Source organism: Phoenix dactylifera, chromosome 7, assembly GCF_051530095.1.
Source record: "Phoenix dactylifera cultivar Ajwa chromosome 7, Ajwa_hap1_PhDact_Kaust_v1.1, whole genome shotgun sequence".
Lineage (NCBI taxonomy): Eukaryota > Viridiplantae > Streptophyta > Magnoliopsida > Arecales > Arecaceae > Phoenix > Phoenix dactylifera.
In genome coordinates, this window is record NC_143196.1 from 30929345 (window position 1) to 30954432 (window position 25088).

The following is a 25088-nucleotide window of genomic DNA, read 5'->3' on the forward strand; positions in this document are numbered from 1 at the left end:
TAACCAAAGTATCAATGAAGGGATTTATTTGTAACAGAATAGTCAATGCTACTGACACATGACTAACAAAAGAGAACCAGACATTGGCAGTATAAATCTTTACCATGTCAAACACTACATGCTAATGTACAACAAAAGAAAATCCTTCTGTTGAACGAGACTAGTTCCTCTTCCCAGTCTACCACCACCACCATCACAATTAGAAACGTTCTCCAGATAAAAATGTTGGTAACAAGGGCATGATTATGGTGGAAGGCAAACAAATAACAAGAAGATATATGGATAATTTATAGGCGAGCAATGACAGCCTCGACCTCAGAAGGGGAGTACAGATGATAAGTTGGAGCAACCTTGGCAATGTCAACATTGTTTGGAGTCACCTGGACAAAACATAAGTTATCATCAGCAAGATATTATCAAATCTGTTTAAATAATTATAACTATAATTAGGGAAAGACAAACAATCAACTACCCGAAAGAATCCTGATCCTATCAAGTTGGGCGCTTGTAATAAGGGAATTGATACAGTTCATTGCATGCCAATGTATGAAGCCAAAACAAAAATTCCCATACACATAAAAGAAGGGAAAACTGAAAAGAAAAGAAAAACGGAGCTGTTCTACCTTCTCCTCCATCACTTGCTTCAAAATAGAAAGAGCTATTGTTTCAGCCTCTTGAAGGGTCAAGTCCTGCACCAACAGCTAGTACCATCAAAATCTATCTACCACTGAAATTAGTAGACTGAAAACAGTACATTACATATCTAATTCAGTTTAATCGGAAGCCCTGAAACACTAATAAATTTATTTCTGCCATATCTTTCTATACTGCAGCCAAGCAATCATCAAAATTCTAAAAACTGGACAACTGGCTTGCTGACCTTGTTGTATTGCTCCTGAAGAGAGCTGTCAGCTCCTTCTGAACCTGAACCTATTGCTTTTGCATTGCATTGCCAAAACGTGCCAGATGGGTCTGTGTGGTAGCTGTACACATTATTGTTCAACTATCAAAGTCTCATAATGCACTATTCCTAAAAATAAAGAAGTTAACCTGCATTTTGGATTGACAAATATTAACCCAGATATGATGACCTTAACACTGAAGGAAAAATAAATAAAATGTTAGATGCAGTAAAGACTCGTAGATGAAATCATTGACTGAAGAGGTGGCCATTAGGCACGATTCCCATGAATTTGCTACAGAGTAAAGAAAAAAATCATACAAGGGAACTGCCACCCAGAGATGTGGTCCTCACGTCCACTGACAATTACTTGGGCATTAAATCCACTATAAATGTCTAGGATAAATACAATGAAGCTCATCACCATGAGTCAACACCAACAACTGAAAGGGAAAAGAATCACCCCAATCACCATTCCCTTGATTCAGACAATAACCAGCCAGTCATTCTTCTGGTGGTTCCCCTCACTGTAAACGTGAGACCCTCGGAAGGAGCTATCATTAGCAATCTTCCAGATATCCAAGAAAGAAAGACCATGACCGACCATTGAAACAAAGTTGAGGTTCAGTAACCTGCCTGCAGCTCTTTTTGTGGACTAGGTTAGATCAGCAGATTGCAAGAACAATTTGATTATTGTTCACATGAATACCAAAAATTTGGCCATATATTACCAGCAAAGCTTCAAAATAAATGACAACTGTTTGGTAAGGATTTAAAGACAAAAGTAAAGTTTGTTCCGATAGTCGTTAATTATGATAATTCATAGCCATTAAATAAGCAGCCTGGATAAATAATTCAAAAAGACCAGTAAATATATAGTGGACTTCCACTGGCAAAAAACAGTAAAGAAATATTGGACATGAGAGTTGACTCATCAAAGAGTTGCGAAAAATAGTAATATGACGCTAAAAGTAGTGGGTACTTACAGGCTGGGCCCATTTTCATCATGGCCTGCAATCAGAAGAGACACCCCAAAAGGTCGTGACTGGACAACAAAATCCAATTGTTAGAATTCTTTCTCATGGTAACACTAAGAAGTTTGCCATTTGACATTACACCTAAAAAGTGCAAATCAACCACAATAAACTACTGGCAACTAATGTTGAAGAAAGAAAAGTCTAGAGCTAAATCTTTGCCATATGTGTATTGATTTTCAGCAGCTTAAAGTAACCTTCATTTTAGTCTTAACTGGGAGGCTTTGTCCCATTAATAAGGTAGAAAGTCACCAAGTTTTAAAAACTATTTACTTGACATCAACTCTTCACAAACTGTTGCCACATTCCTAAAAAAGGTGAATGCAGGTAGAGCATAAGCTTGCTATTATACCTAGAAGATAAGCAGGCATGTAAAATACTTATCATCTCTTTTTTTTTGTGCCATGCGTGAGAGAGGGTCTCATGACAAGTATGTGCGGACTTCAAGAAACTCCAGCTAACAATTGTACTCCAAGAAATACCTTATTTTACCAAAGAAACATATTGGATGTAAAAGGTTTAGCAATGCTAACCATGGATTCTTCATCTCCTTCACCAAATCGAAGAGCAAGATCACAAAGAGCTTGTGTAGTTGACTCAACAGACATTGGTTCACCATAAGAAAACCTGTGATTCTGGTGAACAAAGAATTTGAAGTTAGTAGTTAGTGCTTGCTAAAATAGCTATGCTACTTAGGAGACACATATAGAACCTAAGAGTACGGAGTACCTGACTTTCAACACGTGCATGCTCAACAAGAGTCCGTGCATCAGCAATCAACCCACTCATTGCACAACCGATGTGTTCATCAATCTCCATAATTTTCTCCACACTACTTGGCTCCTGCAAAAATAGACTGCAATAAATCCAAAACACAATGTTGAAAGCTAAGACAACAAAAAGATGTTGTCGCAGCCTAAACAATGGGAACTGAGTTTGTTAGAAAATGCAGCTGGTACCAAAAAAAAAAGAATATTTGAGCAAAAGATGTTGCGTACCTAATGCTGTGTTTGCAAATTAGATGTCTCTAGTGGTTTACAGGAATCCAAAATAAAATTAGTTACAAATTTGTAGAAGACTGCGTGTAGTAATTTTGTTAGAATAAACTTACAATTGGAAAAAACAAAGCTTTTATTCTTAAATAACTTAAAAGAGAGAGTTTCCATTGAGTTTGTCAAGAAAATAACAAACAAAAGGAATAAGGTTTAAGATATTTTATGGATATTCAAGTGAAAATGAATGACAGTTACAACAAGGATGTTGAGAAAGAATAGTGTACAAGACTGCATTAAATACACTATAAAGGGCATCTATGTTAAATATAATTGCACTGATCTAGTTATTATAAGATCATAACCTGGAAGAAGGCCCAAAATTAATCTGATATACTTTAAGATAAACATTACTTTCTAAGATATCAATAAGGATACAGTTGTCAGAGATGTTCATAGTAACTACTTGTTGGGTCAGCCAACCACTCAAGCAGGTCCAAAAAATAACAAGCCAAAATATATCACATGCAAATATCGATGAGTAAAAAAAAGCTGAAAACTGCCAAATCTGTGAGCAAGGATAGGTGATGTTGTAGTCCAATAAATGGTAGTATAATGTGATTTTAAAAGAAGACATAAATTCCCAAGCACCTTCTAGTTCTGACAATTAATGATTATAAATAAATGAAAAACATGATATAGTTAAACATAACCTAGATAATTTGTACCATTGAAAGAGCATGATCTGCTCAAACTGATGAATTGGGGGGGGGAGGATAGTTAACAAGGGCCAAGCCGGGATGCTCTAACTAAAGTTTTGATTATTTAAGCATGAAGGAATCGAGCTTCTTAATGTTGCTACTAATATCTAATGCCAAAACTTATGGTTAATGGTGCCACAAAGATATACTTTCTATAAACTTTATTACCTCGATCCTTTTGTATAACTAAATACAAGATAGTTTTGTTGCTCCATCTTGTTTTAAGAATATGCACCAGTAACATAGTGAAGAAGGGAAAAGTTGATTTTGTCCTGCAGCTCCCGCCTATGAATATAAGCATGAAAAAATGGGTAATTTGTAGCATTGTATCAAATTATTTTTGTTATATGCTTTATAGCTTTGGGGTGGGAGAGCATAGGAGACAACTATCTTTCTTAACAAAGCCGGTGACACTTTAGTGAAAAGAACTTGGCTAATCAAGCTATGAGCAAGAAAAGGCGACCCAAGCCATGAGTAGGGAGAGGAGGAAGGGAGCAAGCAGGTAGAAAAGAGGGAAAGGGAACATGAAGGAAGTAAAACTGAGACCAGTTTAGTAGCCTCCTTAAGTTCATCATTGATCTTAGCGAAAGCATCATATTTGGAAAATACAATAAATGGAAGTAAAAAAGAAAAAAATAAAAAATAAAAAAATCTTAGACACGATAGTTGCTTGCTTGTTAGGCTCAAAAGCGTGAAGCAACAACACAGCTCCACATCAGCTACATAACTCTCTCAATTGAGACTTTTGTGTTGTGTTCAAACTACATAAGCGAAGCTATACGAAGCAGGTGGGATCTCTAAATAAGAGAGTAGAACACATTCAAGAGCCTTACCATGTGAGAATGGGGACCTGAACTACGAATTGATGTATTTCAAATTCTTTTGTTTTGGAAGAGGGGGGAGGGGGAGGGGGAGGGGGGGATTCAGATAGGGTTCATTTCAGATATAAAATATTTATCCGATCGGATTCGCATATTGAGTTTGATACAAAGACAAAGAAAAGAAAAGAATTCTCAAAAGCAGAAAAGATATAGTATCCAAGTTCTTTTCAGGATTAGGATATCTAGATACTAAGTTTTTTTTTAAGGATTCAGATATCTCAATACTTAACACATTAGTGGAAAAATAAACCTAGTTTATTAAATGAGAGAACAGAAGCTTGTGTAATATTAGCATGGATTAGCGCACATTCATGATGACTAGGGAGAGGGCCATTAATTATCTAATTCTGCATCCATGGCACTAGTTACTCTCCTTCTCTGGAAACATCTATTCGTCAAGATTTTATAATTTCACTCACATTTTCATCAAGCATATATGCGAAAATGTAGTCAAACAATTAAATTCCAACTCCTATATTGTTCTCATCTTTTATGATTATATGATTTCCTGCTAGTTGTCCTTGTCAAACGTTTGACCAAAAATCCATTTTGTTGTCAAAGTAATTTCTGATTGACATCCACATCTATTTTTCTTCTAAATCATTGATATTTGATCCATATTTGCATCTGTAACTGTCCAGAACATATATGAAACAAATATATCTATTTAATACCTGTATCTCTATGCTTATCCACCTAATAATACATATAGATATACCTAACGAAATATGGTCCACTGGAGTGAGAATTTCAAGGACTTAACATGCCATTTTTGGAAGAAAAAAAGACTATTTTCACTCCTATTCTTTTCAACAATCTCATAGTTCCATTTTGTGAAGTTCTCTGGCTTTTTCAAAGGGCAAAAAAAAGGAAAGGAACTCTCTTGAACACATTTATCTCTGTAACAGCCTATACACGTGACTCTTCTCCAAGCTTATGATGCAAGAAACAGTATCAATTTAAGTAAAAAGAGTATGTAACCAGATTATAATGGAAAAGCCTCTATAAGAAATAAGGGACATTTAGATTATACAGATGAGATAAGAGGCATTTAAAAGATACCATGATTTACAAGAACCTAAACCATGATCTAAACTTCCAGAGATAACATACATAACATGCCAAAAGGTCATGCATGCAAATTTTGGCTTCTTTTCAGGACCATGCTGCTGTTTCTATTAGTTAAGGTCAAATGCTCACTAATTTACATCAATGATAGCCTCCCCATCCTTTTGTTTGGACATTTGATTTACAAACAAGGCCCAAATTCTGCTCCTTTATTTTCCTCTCTCATTATGGTGCGGTATAACCATAAAACTTTGCTTTACAAGACATCAGTTTCAAGAGGAAAAACGAAGAGGTGCAAAATTCTATATTTTTTGTTGTAAGAAAAGGCAATATTTGGACAACCTAGAAAAACTAGTAGTCTCATGCCTCTATCTCAATCGGAAAACAAGTTGCATCTTTCTTGAATACCACACAGCAAACTAAAAAATGAACGGAAAAACTAATAGACCTTGACTTTTAGCAATAGAACTGAGGCCGTTTGTGCTAGATGCGGATTCCAAATTAAAATATAAAAAAAGGGCAAACAACACTAAACTGGCTGACAAGTGCAGGTCATGATAAATTGTTCGCACACAGGAAATTCAAATTAGCACCACGAAACAGTTAAGTCAATAAAGATTCAAAATTTGCAACTAGAACAAGGAACTTTAAAGAGAGAGAGGGCGGCTACCAGCAGGGGGGAAGTCACCCGCTTCTCGACCGCGAGCACCACGCCCTCCTTCGTCTTCAACCCAATCGCCGTCGAGCCCAACTGACAAAGAGTAAAGAAAACAACGTACGAATACTGAAATTTTCCAGGAAAATTTCACCCAGAGAACCAAAAGAAGGGGGAAATGTGCTACCTTGATAGCCTCGATGGCGTACTCGACCTGGAATAACCTTCCCTCCGGGGAGAAAGTGTTGACCCCTCGGTCGTACTCAGTCCTTGAATCAAAAATTAAAAAAAGAGATCAGTAGTTTGATCGGAAATCATCCGAAGTTTTACCAAAGAGATGGGTACGATTTCGAGTGAAGGAGGGCTTACCTGGTGAGGAACATCTCGGAAGAAAGGATTAGAAGCGCGAATCCTAGAGATCGGCCGAGGGAGGCAGAGAGAGAAAGAGGGGCAGCGGAAGGGTTTTCTTCGATCCGCCGCGCGATAAAAAGCTGGGCTGCTACTTGGAGAGGCAAAGCAAGCGAGGAGTCCGATTGGAGTGGAATGCAAATTGAGGGTGTTTTTGTCAATATGAAAAATAACATGGATCTCGCCATCTTGGTGAATGAGTGCAATTCCTATTCCTTATTTCTTTTCTTTGCTAAAAATTTCTATTCCTCATGTTCATACGGCAGAAAAGGCTCGGCAGATGTGGGAGGGCCGGGCTTTGATCGCCCGCAGCTTTGGCCGCCGGATTCCGGCGGAATGGGTGGCCAAGGATGTGGCCGCCCGCACTAAACTTAAAGAAGTGGTGGCCGTCCCGCTTGCGGACGAGTTCATTGCTTTGAGATTCCGGTCGACGGAGGACCGGGATCGGGCTCTCAGTGAGGGGCCGTGGGTGGTGGCGGGGCAACTCCTCGCTATGTGCCCGTGGGTCCCTGATTTTGAGCCCGGGGATGATACGGTGAAGAGGGCGCTGGTGTGGCTCCGGTTGCCGCGATTGCCCCCGGAGTACTGGTCGACTTCGACCATACTTCATATAGCGGCACGGGCCGGCCAGCCGGTGGCGGTAGACGGGGTCACCGAGCAGCAGGCGGCGATGGGTTTTGCCCGAGTAAAGGTGGCAATCGACACCTCTGAACCGCTGCGGCCCGGTGGAGAAGACGAAGGTGCGGTGGCAGCCCTTCGTCTTCGAGAACGTCCCGGTCATCTGTCACCGCTGTGGGCGGATGGGGCACGCAGAAGCGGCGTGCAGCTTTCCGATGGAGCCCAACGTACACAGGGAGACGCCCCCGGTGGCAACGGAGAAGGGGGGAAAGGCTGCTCCACCGACCTCGGGCGGCGGGGAGGAGGTCCAGGGGCCAGTCTATGGCCCCTGGATGGTGGCGACGCGGCAGAAGATCCCACGGGGGGATTTGCCGCCGCGGCCGGGGGTGATGACCGGACCCGACCCTGGGGCTGGGTCATCCTCGAGACGATCGCCATCTCCGCCGCACCAGTCGCCTGCGCCGACTGCTCCTGTGTCCCCGGCGGACACGGAGGGCTGGCAAAAGCCAGCCAAGGTTGCGCGCCGCCGGTCGCCACCGGTGGCGGAGGGGGAAGGGCTAGCTTTGGCTCCTCCTCCCGGTCTTCCTCAGGTCGACCCGGCTGACTGGCTTGGGGACGATGACCTGCTCGAGCCAGTAGACTCGGCACCGAGTCAGGGGGACACTCATCTGCGAGTTGACTCGGGGCTGAGTCGGGAGCTCGCCCAGCCGCGGGCTGATCCGGAGGCTAGCGGATCCGCTGCGGCCCGGGCCCAGTCACAGAAAAGGCCCAGGCCGATAGCGGGTCAGGGCTTGCAGCGTGGCCCAGGATTGATGGGCCTGCCGGCCCGCGCGCATCCCGCGGCGGGCCAGCGGGCTGACTTAGTGCCGGCCTAGCGCGCCCGGGCCCAGGGGACGGGGCGCTGGGGTCGCGGGGCGCGCTCGCAGCGCGGGGCGCGCCCCGTGCCCGCTCAGCCCCGGGCCTGCGGGCTTCCCCAGCAATGGGGGAGCGGGCCCGGGAACTGATGGGCCAGGCCGTCCTAGCTGAGGGGGCTGAGGACGGCCTATGGGGCCAGGGCCCACACGTCCAGGGCACGGGGGATCCGCGGGTGTTTCTCAGTGCGGGGCCAGAGGTTCAGGTTCTGGTGGGCGATCAGTCTCAGTCCGATTTGGGGGTGGGGGTTCAGATTGCGCCAGACCAGCAGGCCGGCGGCGAGACGATACCAGTCTTCCGGTTTGGGCCTCTGCCTTTGGACTCGGGTCAGCGAGTGGATGCGGCCTTAGCCGGACACGAGGCGGGGGGCCACTCCGCCCCTTCCGTGGAGGCTGAGCCACTACAGCTGGGAGGGGGTACGGACATACCCACTGTTGTGCAGCGCGTTAGGGCAGCAGTCATGGGTACTGCTCTCTCTGCGCACGGGGGGGAGGAGGAGGGGGGCAGCTAGGGCGTTGAGCCTGTGGACGTCCCTGCGACCCTAGGGGAGGATGGGTCAGAGGCCGACTATGTGGACTGTGACCCATGATGATTCTAGCATGGAATTGTAGGGGGGCGGCCAAGCCGTCCTTCATGTCATCTTTTAAGCGACTAGTACAGGTTCACTGTCCGGAGATCTGTTTCCTATGCGAGACTCGATTATCCGGAGAGGGACTTGGACGTTTGAGGCGACGTTTGGAGAGGGATTGGGAGACCTACGCAGTTGACTCTCGGGGGCTGTCGGGAGGCATTCTGGTCCTCTGGAGGCGAGGAGTGGCGACAGTTGATGTTTTCCACAACTGCCCCCAACAGGTAGTCATGATAGTTTCAGAACCGGGAGCAGCTCCGTGGGTACTGTGTGGTGTGTATGCGAGTACGGATCACAGGGTTCGGAGAGTCCTTTGGCAGGAGATCACCAACATCACCACTCAGGGTGTTCCGGTAGTGGTGGTTGGTGACTTCAATTGTATCCAGGGTGAGGATGAGAAGCGGGGGGGTGCAGCCTTTGCAGATAGGCTGGATAGGAGGGAGTTTCGCGATTTTATATTGCGGAACGGCCTGGTAGACCTAGGTTTTTTCGGACAAAAGTTTACCTGGTGCAACAACCAGTCAGGTAATGCTAGAGTCTGGGAGCGTCTGGATAGGGCCTTAGCATCCCCTGATTGGGTCCTCCGGTTCCCTACTTCCCGGGTCAGGCATCTGCCCCGGATAGCCTCAGACCACTGCCCCCTGCTGCTATCCACCTCATCGGTACATGTCCACCATAGCCCCTTCCGTTTTGAGAAGGTTTGGCTATCATACCCCCAGTCGTGGGACGTAGTTCGTGACGCGTGGCGTACTCCGGTGCGTGGTGATGCCATGCAGCAGGTGTCGCGCCGCCTGGAGTTGACGAAGAGGCGTCTCCGCCGTTGGAATCGTGAGGTTGTGGGCGACATATTCCGACGCTTGGAGGGGGTAGAGTCCTCGATTGCGGAGTTGCAGAGGAGAGAAGACCTGGGGGGTGTACTCCCGGAGGACGATATGTCCGACCTTCGGGGATTATTAGCGACTCACCACTCCCTGCTGCAGCAGCATGAAATTTTCTGGCGTCAGAAATCCCGTGTGCAGTGGGTGAGTGAGGGCGACCGTAATACCAGCTTCTTCCATCGGTCGACGGTTATTCGGAGGCAGCGGAGCATGATCCATTCCTTGCGAGATGACTCGGGCCACCGGGTGGAGGGCGAGCAGGCGGTCCGACAGACCTTATTTGACTTTTTCCGTGCCAGATGGACGGAGGATGAGGAGGTCAGTGATGGGCTCCGCCCTTTGAGGGTGGAGACGGGTATTGGTGATGTCGAGAGGGCATCCCTGATCCGACCGGTGCTGGCACAGGAGGTGCAGGAGGCAGTTTGGGCACTGGCAGCAGACAAAGCCTCAGGGCCCGATGGTTTTCCGCCTTTTTTCTTTCGTCAGTACTGGGGCATTCTCCGCCGAGGTGTGGTGGAGGCTATCCAGTGTTTCTTCTCCCGGGCTGCTATGCCGGAGGACTGGAAAGCCACTTTCGTTACGCTTATACCGAAGCGTCCGGATGCGGTTGAGCCTAGTCATTTCCGGCCTATTAGCTTGTGCACGACTTTATATAAGGTCGTGGCAAGAATAATGGTGGGCAGAATGAAGCCCCTTTTGCCAGGCATCATTAGCCAGGAGCAGGGGGCGTTTGTAGCTGGTAGAAATATCTCACATAATGTTTTGTTGGCTCAGGAGATGATGTGGGACCTTCAGAGAGCACCGAAGCGGCGCAGCTTGATGGCCATCAAGCTGGATATGGAGAGGGCCTATGATAGGGTCAGGTGGAGCTTTCTGGAGCAGGCGCTGGAGGCATATGGTTTTCACAGGCAGTGGATCGGATGGGTCATGGGGTGCGTACGGGGACCAAAGTTCTCCCTCTTGGTCAACGGCACGCCCTCACATTTCTTCGAGTCCACATTGGGGCTACGGCAGGGATGTCCTTTATCTCCATACTTGTTTATTATTTGTGCTGATACTTTGTCACGAGCTTTGCAGAGAGTTTGCGCTAGCCGGGAGCTGGTGCCGTATAGTCCGGCACCAGGGGCCCGACCCCTTTCCCACTTATTTTTCGCTGATGATTGTCTTTTTTTGACCAGGGCACGAGCGGATGAGGCACGGGTTCTTCGCAGGGTGGTGACGGACTATTGCATAGCGTCTGGCCAGAGAGTGAACTTCCGGAAGTCAGCTATTACCTTCAGCCCCAGTACGGAGTCCAGAGTTCGACAGGAGATCCGGGGGTTACTGCAGATACCAGAGCAGGAGGGGACGCTGACCTACCTGGGAGTTCCCATCACCGGCCGGCGACCGCGAGTGGCAGAGTGCTCGGGCCTGGTGCAGCGGGTACAGAGCAGGCTTGAGGGATGGAGAGCATCTTCCCTATCCATGATGGGGAGATTGACTTTGGTTAGATCAGTGTTGGGATCCATACCGATGTATCTCATGGCCAACACTGTTATGCCAAAGACGACCTTGTTGAGGATTGAGCGTCTTCTCCGGAGTTTTTTGTGGGGCTCACACGGTGGAGGCCATGGAGTGCATTTGGTGGCTTGGGAGCAGGTTTGCCGTCCTATTAGTGAGGGCGGTCTTGGGGTGCAGTCCCTGATGGAGAGGCGCGAGGCGCTCATCGCTCGGCATGCAGTTCGGTTTATACTTGAGCCACATAGCCTATGGAGTCAGGTGATGGCAGCCCGATATGGACGAGGGGGCCTAGGGGGGGCATGGAGGGGCCGCCGAGTCTCTTTCATGTGGCGTGAGATTGTGAGGCACTTACCGACTGCATTAGCGAGCACCAGGTGGCTGATCGGCGACGGGCAGAGCATTGATGTGACCAGCGAGCCATGGGTGGACACCTTGCCATTGAGGAGTTGGCCGACCATGGTCGATGTAGAGGCAGTAGAGGGACTACGGGTTAGCGACCTTTTGGCAGGAGGTGGAGCAGAGTGGGATGATACTAGACTTCGACAGCTATTTGGGGTACACCTCGCAGCGAGGATCCGGTCTCTTCCGTTACCAGGATGTGGGGGGCGGGATGTCAGGGTATGGGGCACATCGAGCCAGGCCAGTGTCAGGCTAGGAGACCTCTCCCGTGTCATCCAGTCAGAGCGGGAGAGGGGGCCGGATTGCACATGGATCTGGAGGCACGGTCTCCACCCGCGGGTAGCCCTCTTCTTATGGAAGGTGTTCTGGGATCGCCTTCCGACGAGAGCTGCGCTGAGTAGGCGTGGTTGGGGGATCCCTGCAGAGTGTGGAGCGTGTGGGGCTGTGGAGTCGGTAGACCATGTGCTCTTTCAGTGTGTATGGGCGAGATTGACATGGCAGTGGGCCGGGATCCCGCTGGAGGCCCGGAGTGACAGGCCACAGTTCCTTCACAGGATACGACAGGGGCTACCCAGTTCCGGAACGTGTCAAGAGGCTATTAGAGCGACTTGCACAGCGCACCAGATTTGGCTGGCAAGAAATGCTCGTACTCTCGGCGATCGTAGGGTGTCACCGAGGTTTGCTGCGGAGCTTGCTCGTGTTCAGGCCTTTGAGTTTGTACCCACCACCTCTTCAGACAGACCTTTGACAGCTCGGGACACCTGGGGCCCCCCCTCTGCTTCGGCAGCCCACCATATGGTGTTTTTCACCTGGGAGCCCCCACCCCCGAGTTTCCTCAAGGTCAATTTTGATGGGTCGGTGTTGGACGGCGGTGCGCGGGGTGGTGCGGGCTTTGTTATACGAGGCCCGCACTCCAGGGTAGTTGCAGCAGGTGGCTGCCAGCTGTTCGATACGTCGATTCCGGAGGCAGAGCTTCGAGCAGCCTGGGCGGGCGTGCGCCATGCGAGGATGATCCTGCGAGCCAGGCCGATCATTTTGGAGGGCGACTCCACCACGGTCATCGGATGGATTCGGAGGGGGGCGACGGGTGATGGTACAGACCACCCTTTGATCCGCGACATAGGGAGCATGATGGGAGATGAGCGAGCCTTTCAGGCTCAACATGTATTTAGAGAAGCTAATGGGGCAGCCGACTGGGTGGCGGCCCATGCGGCTCATCACTCAGGGTATACCCTTTGGTCGGGGGAGGAGGAGCTGCCACATGCGCTCCGCGAGTTGCTTTATTTTGATTTTCTTGGATGTATTCGTACACGTATTGTATGAAATACCCGTTTTCAGCACAAAAAAAAAAAAAAAAGCATGCATAGTTGTAATAACATGAAAAAAAAATGATGGCAATGATTTTCTTTTTATAAGAAAGTATTTTTATATTAAATATTTAAATTAATGTATAAGGATGTCAACTAGCTGAGTTCATAAAATTTCTAATACAAAAACAACCAACCTAAATTAGATTTTACAGACATGTAACTTTATTTTTAGTTGGACTTCCACTCTTTTTTCATTAAAAAAATTGATGAGTCCTCCTCTCCCTTTTTTTTCAAAAATTGTATGTATATAATTGTAAATACTATATATTTATAATATATTTTAATCATACATTTAAATGTCACGTGGCATATTAGGGGATATTGATGAGTAATATTAATAAAATTGGCTGACAAGTAATGTTAACAAAAGTATACCGATGGTTAGTAGTTTAAAAAAAAGTATTGTACCAACTAGAATTGGTGGAAAAGGACTCTGAAAAAGGAGTATTGATATAGAAAAAACTAACTAATAAAATAGTCCAAATAGAATTACCATCAAAAACTAAGCTACACGAAGTTCTAAGTTACAAAGGCTTGAAATTGATTTCATATATCACCATGATTCAAGTGAATATAGGTGATTAACGAAAAGTAGGGGGGATGTTTTCAAATTTAAATTAAAGCTCGTACTGGAAAAAAAATTGAATTGTGGTGATCACCGGTTGGGACTTATAGCGAAGATGATAACCCAAGAATCTTTAGATGCAGCAGAACATGGAGAGAGCTGCGAAACAGATATTGTAAATAGTTAAAAACTTTCTTTTAGCCATTGTTTGAAAAGAATCTATATTTTTTTTCAGCATTTTTGGGCTCCTCTTCATTATCCTTAAATTTGCAATATTCTAATAATCAAAATCCTGGAAGCTCAAGGCATTCAAACCCAACACCTTCTCTTTTGTCCCGGTGGTAATTGATGGGACACCTACATAATTTTCCAACCCAACCATAGAGTTGTTCTCCTCTTCCATCTCATTCAATAAAAATAGGGAAACACCTTGCTAAAATATATTTTATACTATTAAATTTTTGATTTAGTGAGTGGTCTCATGTTAGAAAGCACACTAGGCTTTATTGTTATTAAATTCAATGAAACCAATGATGCTTGAGCAAGGATTGGAACATTGATTTTTTTTTTCTTTTTTTAAAGTAAAATGGGAGAAAGCTCAGCCAAATTCAAGATGGAAATGGATTAAATCTGAGTATAAACTTCACCAACCCAATTAGTTAGTATCCTCGATAATTGAACTATACCTAAGTTATAAGATAATATCAATATATAAATGTATAGGTAAGCTTATCATGTTGCACTGTAAATTTATATTACTAAACCATAGTGAAGAAAGGGAAGACAAATCAGATCAAAAACAAAAAAAAAAGGAAGGAAAATGTGAGAGAGAAAGGACCATGTCATGCACATAACTTATTTTAGCATCACCTTTCTATCTATTAGAAATCCAACCGGGATTGATCAAATCTATATTTCTTTGCACACTACACCATCCACTCTTAATTTATCATGGGCTTAGTGCAATCATAATTCAAACTTGACCGGGACCTACACGTCCAAATGCAGCTCAAACTTGAGATGGTTAAATTTTGGCCACTTGAGTCATGGGTAAACTACCCCCAATATGAGTTTGGGTCGAGGCTCCTCAACTTATTGGAGCATGGAAATATAAATAGAAACTAGCATAATATAATTCCAAAAACAAATTACTTGAGCCATTGGATTGGTTGATCAAATGACTCGTATCTTAGATAACAAAATAAAGATTGAGAAGGGTGGGATATGCAATGAAAACGAACCTTGATCCTTAAATCTTAAATCCTAAACCTTTTAAATAATGGCTTAATTTGTCCATCATGCGATAAAAATGAGGTAGGTCCAAATTGGCTGGCTTGACCCTAATTCGACTTCAGGCTAGATGTTTTGGACCTACTAGCATGTTGGATCAAACTAGATCCAAATGTATAGGGACTTGACATATAGAGCTACAAATAGGCCGAGTCAATTTGCAACTTGACCTCGTTAAACCCGACTAAATTCATTTTTGAAGACCCATGGATTGAGTAGGGGTCAAATATTGGACTTGTTTTTAAAAATCGGGTTGTAATTTTTTGGCTTGAGCCAACCTAATTTGACTTGCACTTAAAAAAAAATCCGTTTTAAGTTAGTATTTTTAATATTATATTATTTTATGTTTAATCATAATTTTTATATATTTAGTTGTAAAAAGAATAGTTAAATGTCCGGTTTGAATTACAAACTTGACTCAAAATGATCCCAACTAAAACTTGAGCATTTTGGATTGTGTACAAAGCGTACTTGACTTTGACGCAATGCGATGACCTACTAAGTCTAAATTTTTTTCATAAGTCTGATCTGACCCAACCAGTTTAGCCAATGAGTTGGATCCGAGTCAAAAAAAAATCAGGATTGAATTCAAGTTGAATTAGGATCAAGCATGCCCTAGACTCATCCGATCTATTTGCAACTGTATGGTCTTGACCTAATTTGTTACCATCCATGCAGATCCAAATCAAAAGAATAAAAAGTGGCATATTTTGTTTCCTGCTAATCTGATAACAATAGTGATGCGGGATTTGCACCCTGTCACCAGCAGAGCCCACACACCAGCCGAGCAGCAGAAGAGAGAGTGTCCCCCAGAAGGTATTGTCCGCTTTGGGTCCGATTCGAGGGTCGAGCATACCCGGAGCCCTCCTCACGGTTTTGCCCCACAAAAAGGCGCCTCCTAAGGGAAGGGTGATTGAGCCCCCCATTATATGGCACAGACCTTCCCGCTACACGGCCGATGTGGGACTAAATTCGGGGAACCCCCCGTAACACAGCCCCCCCAGCGGGGAGGTCCTGTGCCCGGGTCGGCTCCTTGCTGGATAGGCGGAGGGCCGAGGCCCTTCCTCTAGCGCCATCTGATGCGGGATTTGCACCCCGTCACCAGCAGAGCCCACACACCAGCCGAGCAGCAGAGGAGAGAGTGTCCCCCAGAAGGTATTGTTCGCTTTGGGTCCGATTCGGGGGTCGAGCGTACCCGGAGCCCTTCTCATGGCGCCTCACGGTTTTGCCCCACAAAAGGCGCCTCCTAAGGGAAGGGTGATTGAGCCCCCCATTATATGGCACAGACCTTTCCGCTACACGGCCGATGTGGGACTAAATTCGGGGAACCCCCCGTAACAAATAGTATCCTCCTCACCATAAAATGAGTCTATGCCTCTATGGAACGTATTGGAGGGAAAAAAGCTGGGATATTATGTTTGGGAAGTTTCAAGAAATGGGCCAAATACCCACCAAAAAAAATAGAAATGGGCCGAATGCCCAGCAAAAAAATAGAAATGGGCCAAATGGCTGTAGCTTCCGCGAGAAGCCTTATCTATATAATTCACCCACGTTTGACTGCTCATTTCGTAGATCAGGCTGGGTGTGGGATTTTAGCGCCCTAAAATTGTTCGAATCCCTGTTCTCCCTCCTCCTGCTTCTCTCTCCTCTCCCTTCTTGATCTGTCCGCAGCCATGGCGGCGCAGCAGCAGAGACACCAGAAAATGGCGGAGCAACAGCAGGAGATGGAAGACATGCAGCACGGTCCCTTCCCAGTCGAACAGCTCCAGGTATCTCTCCTCAAGAACCCACCCGTCCTTTCACTAAAACCCTGGTTTCCACAACAAAACCCTAGATTTCTACTCCAATGCTGCCAGATCCTATCAAGATTGCACCTTTCTTAGATTTTGATCTCCGTCGCTGCTCGCAGGCGGACGGGGATCTCCCAATTTGCCTCTTGATCAGTTCTTTAACTCTATTCTGAACGAAATTTTCCTTCCATAGGATCAAGATTCAATCTTTATATGCCGTACTTCCCACCATTCATCTCATGATAATGGGAATAATCCGTTTTCGCGACCGGGTTGGGTTCTTTTCCCTCTATTTCGTCGGAAAAATCGTATCTTGTGAAGAGAATGTCTCAGGGCTTTGGTCTATATTTGCTGCAGGCATCTTGATTATATGCATATCTTTTCTCTTATTTACAGTACGGTAATGCGAAAATGATTTCGCTATAGCTTTCCGCTCATTATAATGGTTATCTTTTATATCGAGTCTGCTATAACAAAGAGTTTCAAAAACCGAAGGATCTTGATGGGTTTTGATGGGTTTCATCCGATTCTTTATGGCTGCCTTGGGTTTCTCTCTTTCTGTCCCGATAGTCTTCTTTCCCCATTTTCTGGACTCCTCTTTTTGTGCGACCGTTACATTCTTGATTTGATGAATACATAAAATTCTTGCACCAATCAATTGCATTGGGACAAATAATTACGGCTGTTTCTTTTCTTTAATGTCTTTTCGCATTTCACCTGTCTTGTTTTGTGCTGTGTATGAAACTATGAATGGGTTGGCCTAATTTGTTGCACGTAGAATGGCTTTTAGCCTGCCCAAGAGGCAACCAGTAACCTTGAAATGGCTTGTCAAAAATTCTTGCTAGTTGCATGGGATGTTGCTATTAAACTTGAAATACGGTTTTCTTATTCCAAGTATTTGTTGATCTATGAATATGGTTCGGACTAGTCTAACCATTTAAGAATTTTTTTATGGTCAACTGTATTGTTGCATAATCAGAGGCTTCATTGAATTATTGAACCGTCTCCGTTTATTTGTGAATTTTAAGCAGTAACTGTACCGTATTTTGTTATTTTTTAATGTAAAAATGCTGTCTATTATTCCTGATAATTGCAATATCTTTCTATATTTACACATATTCCTGACCCGTCCCACCTGCCTTCTCAATTTTTGTTATCCTCTGATGTTTTCTGGACTTCATCTTAAGTTTCTGCAAAATTTAAAGATTTCGCTTGGTTGATCCTGTTTTTCAAATTTGAATTGAGCAATATGACTTGGACATGTGCCCATTTCTCAAGCTCTTCTGATTGTTTGGCATGCCAAATTCCGAGTATTCTGATATGGTATGCATCAGGAAAAGTTCATATTCATTTCGAAAAAAGAAACGCACAGTAGAATAGCTATGCATTTAGGGCTCGTTCGGTTTGCAACGAGCTCTATGTAGCAGGGATTGTTGTTTGGATTGCAGCAACTGCAGTTATATGCTGTTATTTGGTTGCATATGTAGCTGGTAACGTAATTCAAAGTGTAGCATAGCATTTTGTCGATTGCAAGAGACTAATAATAATATCTGTTGCGGGGCTTTACCCCGGCAACAACCCGCACACCGGTCGAGCAGAGAAAGCGACTGCATCCCTCCCGAGGTATTATCCGCTCTGGGATTGCCAACGGCACACCAGGGGGGCCGCGGAGGTACTGTCCCTGGACCGTACGGCGCGGGAGTCCGCGGAGGTACTGCCCCTACTCTCACGGTTTTGCCCTTCAAAAGGCGCCTCGTGAGGAAAGGTTTTAGGCCTCCTCATTATAAGGCACAGACCTTTCCGCTGATTAGCCGATGTGGGACTAAAGTTTGGAACCCCATCCCACAACACAGCCCCCCCAGCGGGAAGGTCTGTGCGCGGCCGGGGCCCTCCTTCTAGCGCCATCTGTTGCGGGGTTTCACCCCGGCAACAGCCCGCACACCGGCCGAGCAGGAAAAGCGACTGCGTCCCTTCCGAGGTATTGTCCGCTCTGGGATTGCCGATGGCACGCCAGGGGGGCCGCGGAGGTACTGCCCCTACCCTCACGGTTTTGCTCTTCAAAAGGCGCCTCGTGAGGAAAGGTTTTAGGCCTCCTCATTATAAGGCACAGACCTTTCCGTTGATTAGCCGATGTGGGACTAAAGTTCGGAACCCCATCCCACAACACAGCAGTACTGCCTCTACCCTCACGGTTTTACCCTTCAAAAGGCGCCTCGTGAGGAAAGGTTTTTTAGGCCTCCTCATTATAAGGCACAGATCTTTCCGCTGATTAGCCGATGTGGGACTAAAGTTCGGAACCCTATCCCACAACACAGCCCCCCCAGCGGGAAGGTCTGTGTGCGGCCGGGTCCCTTCCTCTAGTGCCATCTGTTACGGGGTTTCACCCCGGCAACAGCCCGCACACCAGCCGAGCAGGGAAAGCGATTGCGTCCCTCCCGAGGTATTGTCCGCTCTGGGATTGCCGACGGCACGCCAGGGGGGCCGCGGAGGTACTGCCCCTGGACCGTACGGCGCGGGGGTCCGCGGAGGTACTGCCCCTACCCTCACGGTTTTGCCCTTCAAAAGGCGCCTCGTGAGGAAAGGTTTTTTAGGCCTCCTCATTATAAGGCACAGACCTTTCCGCTGATTAGCCGATGTGGGACTAAAGTTCAGAACCCCATCCCACAACAATACCTAAATCATGCAACTCCATCATTGTTAATTTAGCCTTGATCTGCAACTTTGCAGACGGTCATTTTGGCGACAGGTTCTGCATTTATAGGGCACTCAGCAAGTTCAGTTACATGGTTACTTCTCTAACCTTTTGTAACGGCTGCTGGTATGGGGGCTACTTATAATCAAAGACAGTATATATGTACATAAATCGCCTTACATTAAGCTGTTCCTATAACCGACATAGAAATATCATCTTCAGTAAATCTATGACCAAGTTATTTAGTAACCATACTGAATATTTCAGCCAATGCAAATAAAAAGGGTAGCCTTGTGCACAGGACTCCTACCATTGCAGGGTCTAGAGAGGGTTAGATGCATGTAGCCTTACCCCAGTTTGCGGAGAGGCAGTTTCCGTGTTTGGAATTCATGACATCTAGATTACAATAGAGCAACCTTATCTTTGCACCAGGCTCACCCTTATTTCAGCTAACGCAAATATTTTCTGTTATTATGCAATTAAACATACTATTTTTTAGGCATCAAACAATGTCATAATCTGGTTAGCATTAAGAAATATTATATGATGTATCAGAGGTTACACTAGCTTAAATAGATATCAAAGCCCAAGTTCTTCCTGCAAAGATAAAAGCCATTTAAATTTTGATGCTAGATACATGGTACTAGAATTCTTCTATTACAGTGTAATTCTATTATTGTTTTACATTGTAAGAATAGGATAACCCCCATTCCTGTCCTGCTGCAGGTATGCTTCATGAGTCCATCTTCTACCCATCTGAGTAGTCTTCTTGTAATCCTCATGTTCTGGAAACAATAGGAGAAACCTGTCTTGCCTCATATGGACCATTCATATATCAGGATTCTAGGAATAACATAGCCATAGATCAATCTTATCCTGAGGATCTGGAATGGAAAAGTCTCAAGCTGCATTTGTTTGTGATGTTGATTGTGGTGTTTGCAGTCTCACTCATTCCAAATGTTCATGCCATATGAAGATTGTTCCTGATGATTGAAAATTGGTCATTGTTTTGTATTTTGGCCCCTATTGGTGGCTATATTTATTCATCTTATCATTATGTATTAACTAGGCATCTGGGATAGCTGCCCTTGATGTAAAAAAGCTGAAGGATGCTGGCCTGTGTACTGTGGAATCTGTTGCATATTCACCAAGGAAAGATCTCTTGCAAATTAAAGGGATTAGTGAGGCAAAAGTTGACAAAATCATTGAAGCAGGTATACCATCATTCTCTTCCATGTTATTGTTTTTTAATTGCATGATTTTGTCTTACAGATGAGTTACATCATCAATAAAAATGAAATAATTGTGGGTCGTGTTTTGACAGCTTCAAAGCTGGTTCCCTTGGGCTTTACCAGTGCTAGCCAGCTTCATGCGCAAAGGCTTGAAATCATTCAAATCACATCTGGCTCAAGAGAGCTCGATAAGATCTTGGAGGGTAATTTTTATTAGTGATAAATTCTAGAGTTCTTCTATGGGAAAGAGTAGCTCAAGATGTTGATAAATTGTTAGAAATACTACTATGTATTTTTTTTTAAACTTAAACAGTCATCTGTGAACAGGAGGAATTGAAACAGGCTCCATTACTGAAATATATGGTGAATTTCGCTCTGGAAAGACCCAGTTGTGCCACACTCTTTGTGTCACTTGTCAGGTAAGAGGTCTTCCCTTGCTAAATATGCTTTCAGTTATATGTGCTCTTCAAATATTATTTTTAAAGTACTCATTCATTTTCCATGCTAACTCTAATTTATCTTAGTTTGTGTGCTGGTATCTAATTAAGATATGTAATGTTAGACTCAATAACCTAATCAAAATGTATTAAGATTTAAGAGTCCATGTGTATGAGCCATGGTTAAAGACATGGATGAGAGAGCTTCTTAAAACTTGGATCCATGAATTTTTTTCCTTTTGTTCTTTAGATGCTATTTTTCCAAACTGGTGTTTTAATCATTCTCTGTGTGTGTGTGTGTGTCTGTATGTGTCTGAGAATATATGTTCTAATATTGTCAATTTTATATTTCAGCTTCCATTGGATCAAGGTGGTGGTGAAGGGAAGGCAATGTATATTGATGCAGAGGGCACCTTCAGGCCACAAAGACTCCTGCAGATTGCAGATAGGTATTGTTGATGTTATTGGAGTAATATAGTCAGTTGTTGATATTGGATTATTAACATGAGTATATGGCCAACATTTGCAGGTTTGGATTGAATGGTGCTGATGTTCTAGAGAATGTAGCTTACGCTAGAGCATATAATACTGATCATCAATCAAGGCTTTTGCTGGAAGCAGCTTCCATGATGGTGGAGACCAGGCAAGTCCATCTCCTGGTCTACTCAATTGTTCTGTTACCTACTTATATATTGCCTTCACGCTTGCATTCCTTTATATCGCCTTCACATACAGCTTTAATAATTAAGGTTCAAACATTCAGTACTAATTTGTAAATCTATTTCACTTGATATGCTTGTAGAGTTTCCTTTTTCATTAAACACCCATGATATTGCTTCCCTTTTTGATGTACTTTCAAATGTTAGATGCCATTTGCACATTTTCCCCTCTTTCTTCCATTCATCAATTTTTTCGACAATAAATAGCTCAGTATGTCATCAAATATGTTATCTAGTATTTAGAAACCATCACATATTTTTCTGAAGGGAATACATAGCTAATCAACTATTATTGAAATAAAAAGGTAAAGACTGTTCCAGAATATTTAATTGAACATACCCATCATGTGCTTACTCTGCATTGTAGAATGAACAGTTTATATGGTTGAACAGTTAAGTTGTAAGATAGTCATCGCATCCAAATTGCTTGGTTCCAAGCCACTTATTTCACTGGAGGATTTTGAGAAGTGAAGTGGTTGTGCAGATAGCAGCCAATAGCTGTCGATAAAGATTAAGATTGCAGAGGTAATATGCTGGATACTATATTTATTCAGATTATGTCAATGCTTTAGATGACTCCTAAGACCATCTGGCAACAATAACCATAAGGAATTTCTAATTGCTAGCCCGCATGTGATATAATCGATTTTTTTTTATATAATTATTATATCACATACAAACATTGTTTCTGCTGTTCATGAATTGGTTTGTGAATTATAAAATGCAGGAATACAGTCATCTTTGAGTCATCTAGATTGAGAAAATTAATTTTTATGTAATATATATATATATATATATATATATATATTATTAGCTCCATATTAGCTAGCTACTGGTTTATCAATTTATCCTATCATATTTGCCTTCTGAATAGTTCGAAGATTCTTATAAGATTCTTATCCTATCATTTCAACCTTGAAAAGTTGTTCCATTTATCTGACCTAAAACATAGCATCTAAAATATTTTTGGATATTACTAATTTGGACTTATGCTTCGTAGGTTTGCTCTTATGATAGTGGACAGTGCTACAGCTCTTTACAGAACAGATTTTTCTGGAAGGGGAGAGCTGTCAGCGAGACAAATGCATCTGGCAAAGTTTCTGAGGAGCCTTCAGAAGATGGCAGACGAGGTAATAGTCATAAGTTTTTTTTTCCGGTTTTTCCTTTTTTTTTGGCCCCCAGGGGGGTTTGTGGTGGGAGGGGGATCATTTTTCCAATTCAAGGCTCAAGCAAACTAAGTGGTAGGTAGAGAATTGTGTAATCTCAAAATTAACAATAAGGTTAGATATCAAGGCAGAATGTATCATCAGCCCTAGTATATTAAATGGACTCACTTGCAGGAGCAACTTATTTTATTTCTGGATGTTCATTTGCATTAATTTTATTTCTGGATGTAGTTTGGTGTTGCGGTAGTTATTACCAATCAAGTTGTTGCTCAAGTAGATGGTTCTGCTTTCTTTGCTGGGCCGCAAATCAAACCTATTGGTGGGAACATCATGGCACATGCTTCTACAACAAGGTCCTTTACTGAGATGAATTCATGATCTTTCTCCCTTGTACCTTCTATCTTGTGTGTTCCTTAGTTCTTTGTTGTTTTGTCATATATGCCAGGCTTTCTCTTCGCAAAGGAAGGGGAGAGGAGCGCATTTGTAAAGTAATAAGTTCACCATGTTTGGCTGAAGCTGAAGCACGATTCCAGATTTCTTCTGAAGGTGTTACAGATGTAAAGGATTGATCGGTGCAAGAGTCATCTTATCCATATCTCACTGGACTCATCGAATTCAATGCATGCTAATGCACATATCTATTTTGGGCCTGTTGCTTGGTTGGCCAACCAGCAGCAGCTTAAATTCATTCAACCCTGTCCCGAATGCAAAAAGCCTGTAAATGTGGAAGTACTGGGTGAGCCCTTCATAGGTTGATATGAATATCTATGACATTTGGCTGTAATTTTTGTATGAATAGCTTTGATGCCTTCTGCTTTTTTGTAGTGTAAAATGTACTTGCCTCCCTGTTGTAATATTCATGTTGATGAGAAGGCTAATCCTCCATGAGTTGTTATTGCATGTTGATGCTATATTTGGCCTCATTGCAGGTATTTAGCTTAAGAATTGTGTTGAATTTGATGAATGATGGATTTTGGAATTTGATTTTAGTAATATTCATATTCTAAACAAATACTATTCTGGTGGAAGATGCCGCACACATCTTGAGCCTATTGGGCTTTCCAAAGGAGTCATTTGTATCTTGGGACTCATTTGGTCCGTTGTGTGTGTGTGTGGACGCGTGCTTGAGTGCGTGTTGGGGGGGGGGGGGGGGGGGGGGGGGAGTTGATGATTTCTATGTTTCATGAAAAAAAAATTCATAAAGAATATGAGAAAGCTATTTTTCTACTAGTTGAAAATTAGGATATTTTTTTTTCAAAATTATTTTTACGCTATCAAAATCTCTGAATAATAATTTTTTTTCTTTATTAAGAGCATAATAGATATTTCACATAATGTTTTTTAAAAAGTAAATTTTCAACCAAACATAAGCCACTCTAAAATAGTCAATCAAATATGTCAAAATTATTTTTCCAAGCATCATATTCTTAGGAATTAAGTTCTTTGGAAAAATATTCCATTTTTTTTTTTTCACAAATCAAATGAGTTTTTAGATTGTCCCTACCTTATAGACAGCATAGCTTATTGCCATGAACTATAGCGTTGCTTCGTACGCACAACCTAAATTCCAGCACAATCTACCCCTCTTCCAATACCAATCGTAGATTTAGATGGTATGGAGGGACTAGAGTCCTTTGCATTGTGTAGTTTGAACCATAAAGTGTTGTGATAGCCATCAGAAGATAGATGGTCATCAATAGCAATGTATCATGTATAACATATAAAGTTGTGTTGTTTGATAGCCATTTATTTTGTGACGGTGGTCATGCTGCATACTGCATAGTATTTTTTTTTTTTTTTTTTTGATGCAAACCATGAGCCGCAGAGAACCCGTACTTGCTATTTTTTGATTTTTTTTGGGACAAAGCTCCACCGTACTCTATATTTCTTCCCGGGAGGAAACTGCAGTCCAACGCTCAACTGTTCATACAATATCTTTTTTACTGGTGCACAAATAAGTTAAAAGACCGCACTTGAGTTCATGTTGTGTTACTGGCTATGATTGTGACTTCCTAGATTTCCAATAATCTCATTACGCTCAGGAACCATAAAAGAGACGCCTCACTTTGATATGCAAAAATTGCATAATGCCTCACTTATAATTAATTTTTGTGTGGCGGGAATGGAAGTGATAGCTCGAATTATTGATACTCTGATTTCGAGGACAGAGCTGGGGGCGGCTTGAATGAGCC

General features: G+C 43.7%; 2 protein-coding genes across 2 annotated transcripts; one reads left to right on the top strand and one right to left on the bottom strand.

The window, feature by feature from the left end:
- Nucleotides 1-6854, bottom strand: LOC103702605 (proteasome subunit alpha type-5). Its single transcript, XM_039127198.3, has 9 exons — nt 6662-6854; nt 6480-6561; nt 6308-6388; nt 2665-2778; nt 2469-2570; nt 1888-1946; nt 881-983; nt 624-689; nt 1-380 (listed from the first exon to the last, which is right to left on the bottom strand). Exons 1-9 carry the CDS (start codon nt 6673-6675, stop codon nt 288-290), a joined length of 714 nt encoding a protein of 237 aa, XP_038983126.3. The 5' UTR covers nt 6676-6854; the 3' UTR covers nt 1-287.
- Nucleotides 6855-16428: 9574 nt separating this feature from the next.
- On the top strand, nt 16429-23807 carry LOC103702594 (DNA repair protein RAD51 homolog). Its single transcript, XM_008785088.4, has 9 exons — nt 16429-16629; nt 20412-20556; nt 20667-20777; nt 20902-20993; nt 21366-21460; nt 21541-21654; nt 22731-22860; nt 23128-23249; nt 23342-23807. Exons 1-9 carry the CDS (start codon nt 16534-16536, stop codon nt 23463-23465), a joined length of 1029 nt encoding a protein of 342 aa, XP_008783310.1. The 5' UTR covers nt 16429-16533; the 3' UTR covers nt 23466-23807.
- The last annotated feature ends 1281 nt before the right edge of the window (nt 23808-25088 follow it).